At 45.1% G+C, this 7,474-nt stretch overlaps 1 protein-coding gene across 1 annotated transcript in view; it reads left to right on the top strand.

Annotated features, from left to right (window-relative positions):
* The first annotated feature begins 164 nt into the window (after positions 1-164).
* The window catches only part of LOC149347970 (VPS35 endosomal protein-sorting factor-like), a 29,535-nt gene continuing 22,225 nt past the window's right edge, over positions 165-7,474 (top strand). The window contains exons 1-7 of the mRNA XM_089587801.1: positions 165-436; positions 932-1,028; positions 1,340-1,462; positions 3,092-3,254; positions 3,350-3,423; positions 5,204-5,332; positions 7,195-7,279. Of these exons, the coding sequence (XP_089443927.1) occupies positions 423-436; positions 932-1,028; positions 1,340-1,462; positions 3,092-3,254; positions 3,350-3,423; positions 5,204-5,332; positions 7,195-7,279 (685 nt within the window). The 5' untranslated portion in view covers positions 165-422. The remainder of the gene's footprint in view (positions 437-931; positions 1,029-1,339; positions 1,463-3,091; positions 3,255-3,349; positions 3,424-5,203; positions 5,333-7,194; positions 7,280-7,474) is intronic.

Here is a 7,474-nt window from a genome sequence, read left to right as displayed (position 1 = left end):
AGATATGCCGTCATGCCGTCAATGCCGTTTACGAACCTACAAAAATAAACAGTCAAAAAGTAAAAATTTAGAGCAGACTCTTATGGCAAGTTAATTTCGCCCTGTCAAAGAATTTACTACCTTGTAATCTATTTCGATCTTCCTGCTCAGGTGGCGCATGATCGCTGTGCATGAGTGTAGTGGGAGGTGCGTCTACTGTTTTGAGTGGTTTCTGTTTCTGTGCAACCCTCTAAACCGGGCTAATCATTGGCCTTAATTGAATTGGGTGGTGGGCGTTCGCCCAGATTATTTATTAGGGGTCAAAGTGTTCAGCGGTACACAGTTCGCGGAGGAAGGCAATCCGGCCAGGCACCGATCCGGTGCACTTGAAGCGCTTGAAGTACCAATGTGCACAGCTCTTCGCCGGTGATATTCGCACGGCTATGACAATAACTTGGTAAGCCGCCCGGCTCTTCTACTTTTGCTATACAACGTCCGCTGGTCGGGGAGCTCGACACCCTAAGCGATAGCGAGCTTACGCGGAGCGGTTCCCTTAGAGCGCGGATACACAACTGATCGTGCGTTGCTGCCAATTCAATATATACGCTGCCGCTTAAAAAAGAGTAGAGCTGTCTTTCTTTTAAAGCATTGAATCTTGGTTGAGAACAACTTTTGCACACTGTGCGTCGCTTAAAATTAGAAACCACGCTGTTATATCATCAACAATCATCAGGAGCGGCGCACCGGCTCCGGAGTATGCCGCCGATTTTTATTATGCGGTAACGAAAAGTTAATAAATGATCGCCGTTTTGTTGCGTCTCGAGGAACTTTGCATACAACAACAACCAGACACAGTTGCTCTTGATGAACGAATTTTACTCACCCTCCTATGGTCAGGAACGTGGCATCGAGTTGCAGTTGGTGGGTAACATGTGCTTTTTATCTTCTTCAGGGAAAGCAGAGTGATCAACTATGAGTTGGAGCGCAGGGAACGGCGGTCTGCTCTGGATGAGGTAACAGACCACCCGCTCAAGAGCAGTGTTATCACAGTAAGTACACACACAGTTTCCTGCACAAAAGCACTTGTTATTTTGAGATGACAGCCTGTAAAATATTTTTCAACTTTTTGCCCTCAAAGCTTTTAATGAGCTGTTCATACTGAGCATGACCTTTTGCCAATTCTCACAGCACTATGTTAGACACTGTAGGACGCTTTAATGCATTGTTGTAATATATGTGATACTTAAAGTTACAGCAGAAGCTATCTCCCAAAGTGTAAATACTAGCAGAGCATGTGTTGCCCTACTAGCATGGTTCTTCTTTTTGATCTGTTGGACTCTCACCGTGTTAACTTCTACAGGAGCAACGACGGCCAGCTCCCACGGAACGGTTGAGGCAATCTAGCAATGCCTGGGTTGGTCCAGACCCGCTTTCCATCAGCGAAGGAGCTGACCCCCTCTCCGCCATGGCCAGCCAACAGCCTGTGAGCTTTTCGCCGACCTCTCCCCTGTAGATGTTGATGGTTGGATTGAAGCTTCAGTGACGCGACCTAGTCATCGGACCGCATAGTATCACTTGGAAGTGTTTACATAAGTGTCTTTGAGAAGAATGAACACTTTTTGTGACTCAAAAGAAATTTTAAAGACAGATATACACAGTAATTCCATGTGGTTTGTGCAGTGCAGCCTTTTCATGTTTTCTGTCTCTCTCTCTCTGTTCAGACCTGTTTGCCTGACCCTAGCCGCAACACTAGCAGACCTACTAATTTTCGTCAAACACATAAAACGAGCATTTCAGCTGTACTAAGCCTAAAACTTATGGGACAAAGACCTTGGACAAAGGGACTGCCATAAAATCTGAACATTAAAAGCCTGACTCTTGAAAACCGGCAGTGTCCGGCGGCGTCTTGCCATAAAATTTGCTGATTGGTTGACAAGGTGTGCGATGTCATGAGACCACGTGACAGGGCAAAGTTGGCAGGTGCACTGGCAGTCGGCAGGTGCTCTGGTCACATGACATGGCCGAGTGCGGTGGCAGGCTCAGCATCACTTGGCAGCTGTGCTTGGTTGTGTGCTGACGTGTCTAGACAGCTCTGCATATCAGGTTGGAGTAGAGCCATTATCAAAGCCGTGTGTCTATAGTAGGGGGAATCACCGCAAACAGAGAGAGCGACCACGGAAGTATTTCACTGAAGATGAAGTATCGCTGGCGACACACACTCAATGTATGCGGCGAACAGCAATGACAGAGGCAGAGAAGCAGGCCGAGTTGATTTCAGACTTTAATGCTATTGCATTCTAAACACGTAATGTTATTAATAATGGAGTAATTACTCATTGACATACACCCAAGTGCAGCCATACGGCTGCAAGTTTCTGAGAAAGCTGTATATAGCTTTCCTTTGTAGCCGTGTGGCTGCGCTTGGGTGGATGTCAATGAGTAATTACTCCCTTATTACAAATCTACTCCACCTTGGGGGATTCCCCTAAACTTTCGGTCAGTAATGTAATTTTTTTATTTATTTATTTCAAAATACTGCAGGCCAGCGTTGGCCCAAGCAGGAGGGGCATAAGATAACACAAATTACAACACCACGTGAAAACATTTCATGTGACACACAGCAAAAATGTAACTTAAATTAAGTGTTAAATTAAGTAAGAGTAAATTAAGTAATTAAGTGTCCCCTAAATTTTTTTCTCCTTCTTTTCATGCATCAAGGTCTGAAACATGGATACAGAAACACACACACGCAGTGTTCACAGTCTGTGAACACTTCCAAAGAGGTGTCTTCTAAATGAAGTCCAACTACGCTAGTGTGTAATCTCCCTCATCTGAGATCATTTCTTATTGCTGCTTGCATTTCGATTGTCTTGCTCACATTTTATCTGATGCTGGAAGTAAGTCACTGCCCATTGCATTGTCAACTTTATGATCGAAGATAGGATGAAGATAGGAAGGTAGGAAAAACTATCCTTGTGTTGCACCAGTAACTCAAATTTCTCCTCAGCATTCCTAAGAAACTCTGAACAAGCAACTCACAAGTGTAGGATAGCTGTTGGAATTGCCAAATTATGTTGCAGTTAACAAACTGCGGCGCATGTGGCTTGTGCAGGATCTGGAGGAGCAGGGCACCACCATAGTTGAGGAGGGCAGCGGGAAGACCGTGTCGCCGAGTTTCGAGCCCTGGGAGCACAAGAAGGCAGCCATCCTGGCCAAATACTCAACTGCCGAGAAGCTCTCCATCGCCACCAGCTTCCTGTCGGGCGGCGAGAAAGGTAACGGCGACTTCTGCTTGTGGTATTTTGAATGCCCTTGGCTGTGTGTTGTAGCCAGGTCCCAGTGACAGTTCCTTTTTTTTCTTCTTTTCAAGTGGTGGTGAAGACCCAGAGCTCGGTCACAGACAAGGTCAAGAATCGGCTTGAGCAGTTGGATGACTTTGAAGAGGTGAGCTTCTATGTTGGGAAGACATCGACCAGCTGAGTTTTGATCAGCGAGCACCTCCACCTTCGTACTGCCATGTCCTGTGGGTGTGTAAGACTGTGCTGCTTCATGCACTTGATAGTGATGCTTTATAGTGCCTTTGTGCAGGTCAAGCAAGAGTGTATGACAGTCTGACAGTCATGTTGTGTATATATTGTCTGTCATAGCATGAGTCTAGGGGAGGGTACGAACAGCATGAAAGATGTTACTCAAACGCCTTATCATTTATTGATGGAAGCTCAAAAAGAGAAAGGTACCATATTTTCCAGTCTATCAGCCGCACCCACCCCCGTGAACAGCAGTTAAAAAAAAAATTACACAAGTTGCACCGGTGTATAAGATGCACCTGTTCATTCAGTAAGCACTGCAAAAACACACTGAGGATCCCTTTGTCATAGAATGCGGGAGCTAACTCACACGGACGATTTTCGAGCTCTAGCCAGCATGCCTTCTTCCTGCGTTCTGCCTTTTTTGTTGGCTTCATTGACCAGAGCACTTTTGTGGCATTGCGCTCGTGTCGAAATCAGTCACTATTCAAAGCATATTTAATGACATGCAGCTTTTATTTTGCACCTGACCTCCTTTGCCTCACAGGCGGCATCACGTTGAGCAATGACACTGCATAACATGCATAAAGCCGAATGGATAAAACGTCGAAATCGGAACTTTCGAGAAACTGGCTGGGCTTTATGCAGCAGTGACATGCGCTTCACGCTGCTGCCGCATTCGGTCTGGCTGTGGCGAGATTATATGCATCTGCTGTTAAAAGATCGTTTTAGAAATAACTTGTTTTTTTTTTTCATTTTTTACACATAGACTTTCTTTTCAAACATAATGACTAGGCATGGCAGAAGGTAGCGTGCAGTGGTGCGTCATTGTTTGCTGTATATAAGTCGCACTGTTGTATAAAATGCAGCGATGAAAAATTCATAAAGATAATCCACAGGGACACCTAACTCCTTTATGAGTTGGCAGTGGGATAGCATTAGCAGCTGTCGGTACCTTTGCTGGAAGTGACATCACATCCAGTCTGCTGATGTCACTTCCTTTCAGCCAATAGGAGTGCTCTGGTCTGCTGATGTCATTTCCTTTCAGCCAATAGGAGTGCTCCAGTCTGCTGATTTCACTTCCCTCCAGCCAACGGTCAAATTTTATTACCAACGACGCATTTTGGCTTCATGGGGCTTCAATGATCGCATTAAAACAGCAACTTGTATTCCGGAAATTACAGTATGCATTGAACTGCATGTTAACAAAAGCTCTTCCTTAACACTGCAGGGTGTCTGCCTTTTTGTGCTATAAAAGTAGCATATAGGGAGGACAACAGAGGGACAGAAACACAAGAATAGGCAGATGGCACCTGTTCTTGTGCATCTGTTGTCTTTGCTAAGCGCTACTTTTCGTCACAAGCATTCACTGACTTGTCCAACTTTCTGCATTAATTGACTTCCTTTTGTCATGTAAAACTAAAGCTTTCTGAGCATATCGGACGTTTTCAACAAATGGATAGGTTGTTAGAGTGGGTTGGTCTTCTTGCCAAGGCAGCCTGTCGGGGAGTGCAATCATTAGTGCACACCTGTAACATCCGTCATATTGTGACTGTGGATTAAGGAATATGGCACACATATTGCCTGTTAGAATTGGGAGCTGCTTGTATGCCAGAGTGGGAATTCTGATGTTTGAGTGTTGGTCCAGGCATCTTGGGACCTCCTTTCTGTTTACCCCTGCCTGGTTGCACGTGCAGGGCTCAGTGCGGGAGATGCTGAACCTGTCGCAGCAGGAGTATGCCACGCGCATTGAGGAGCTCCACCAGGCCCTGCGCCAGGCCTGGGACCAGGACCAGCGTGTCAAGGCCCTCAAGATCGCCATCCAGGTATATACCTTTTCAGCATGTATGTCCAGGCACGGCTTAGGTGCTGCAAATATATATATATATATTAGTTGCAGATACACTCATGAAATGTTGGATGCACTTATAAAGACTTTGTTGTTGTTGTTGTGTTAGGTTTAATGGTGCATAAGCAACCTGGGCCATCGTGTGCCAAGCAAAACTGCCAGTCAAGAGACGGGCGGTCTTTATTGTTATCCAGGTATGCTGCACTTTGCGGCAAAAGTGTTGTTTGCAAAGTGCGGATGTAAAAGTAGATGAAAATCAGCCATGCTAGCCATAGAATGTATTTATACATTGAAAACACAGCAGTGGCAGCACTGCCCAGACACACCCAGTTGCTTGGCACTGTCTTTGAATTGCCATTTTTCAGATTGCTGCCAGTACACAAAAAAGAAAGAAAGAAAGAAAGAAAGAAAGAAAGAAAGAAAGAAAGAAGGAAAGAAAGAAAGAAGGAAAGAAAGAAAGAAAGAAAAAGAAAGAAAGAAGGAAAGAAAGAAAGATGAGAAGAGTATATAGTGCTCTTTTGTTGGTAAAACAAAGTAAAGATGGCTTTATGTGTGACCTTTTTCTCCTTTCTGTGACAGTTTCAGTGCGATAATAGTGGAGAATCGAGACTTAGTGGCCACTCATTCCAGTTTGTTATCAGGCAGAGGTGATGGTGTTTGTATAATGCGATGGTGAGAAAAACTCAAAAAAGCGTTCTCAATATTAAGCAAACTTGTGCGCACTAAGCAAATGTCTTAACCTTAAGGTTTAGTAACTGTCTAGCACTGTTGGTGAATGCTGCAAATTTCCGCTTAGTTAAAGTGACCATATTCTTCTGGCCCCAAAGCGGGACATTAAGGGGGGGGGGTCATGTTCTTGCCTGAAAAGCTTCTTCAGTACAATGGAAGACGCAGCAGCTGACATATACCGCTTGTGCTTCACGGTGCCTATGTGTTTTAAAATTTCAAGACGTCCAATGCGGGCGATGGAAAAGTCTCTTCCACATTTCTCGCAGCGGACATCGTACTCCGACTTCACTTTCTTCAGGAATAGGAACTCTTTACCCAGTTCTCCGTTGAACTTGCACTTCCATTCAGGCATTATCATTGGTGCGACAAAGAAGCATTAAAACAAACAAACGCAAGCACGCGGAGGGAAGAGCGTGGGCAAACGCATAACTATAGCATAGGCAAACAATTTTTGTACCCGGATTTAACTTCGGTTCACTAGCTAGCCAACACTAAAAGTTTTTGTGGCTAGATCTAGCTATAGTTCGAGAAAAGGACGAGAAAAGACGCGACTCGCCATTGCGAGCGCTTTTCCGCGAGCCGCCTGGCAATGGCTTGTTTTTGCATATGTAGGCTGGTTTGTGGAGCTAGGCAGAGCGCGTGTAGCCAGTGTAGCGAAGGCGGGACAAAACGCCGTCCCACAAGCATGCTGGCGGGACAGCAGGACCAGGCCCACAAAAGAGGGACATGTCCCGCCTGAATCGGGACGTCTGGTCACTTTACGCTTAGTTGCTCTTGGTGTGTGCTGTTGTACAAGTTGGAATGGCAGGCGTCATGACATTCTAAGAACGTGCTGTATACATTGTGCTGTGTGGACAGTCTAATATTTTGGGCTTTATCAGAGCGGAAGTTACAAATAAACAATACTGTGAGCTCATAAAATAGCTTCAACCTGTACAAAATAGCATGCTGGTCGAAGCTGAGAAAAGGCACTAGTCTTGTGCTATGTGTGTTTAGTCCAGAGTTTGTGCATTTGCTTGTTCTTGCATCCCAGTAGGTGTTCCAAAAGGCGTTGTTCTTGCATCCTGTTCAGTGTTCCGTGAGTAGAACGATTATTCTTGCATGCTGCAGTGCTCCAAGCTCCTGGTGGACACATCGGTAGTGCAATTCTACCCAAGCAAATTTGTCCTCATCACCGACATCCTGGACAACTTTGGTGAGCCCAAAAGCTGGCATGTGAGGCATGTTATGGGTGATTTGCATGCAGTGGGTAAATTCAATTACAGTGGGCTCCACTAAAAATACACGACAAGACTTGTAAGTCTGTTCAGCTTATTATTGGCCCATATTAACGAAGTAAGTTACGTTAGCTTTTATAGCACGTATGCAGTAGAGGTTTAGCAAGAGTTGC

Source organism: Amblyomma mixtum, chromosome 4 (assembly GCF_055824585.1).
Source record: "Amblyomma mixtum isolate Tamu chromosome 4, ASM5582458v1, whole genome shotgun sequence".
Classification (NCBI taxonomy): Eukaryota; Metazoa; Arthropoda; class Arachnida; order Ixodida; family Ixodidae; genus Amblyomma; species Amblyomma mixtum.
This window is presented reverse-complemented; position numbering and strand designations above follow the sequence as displayed.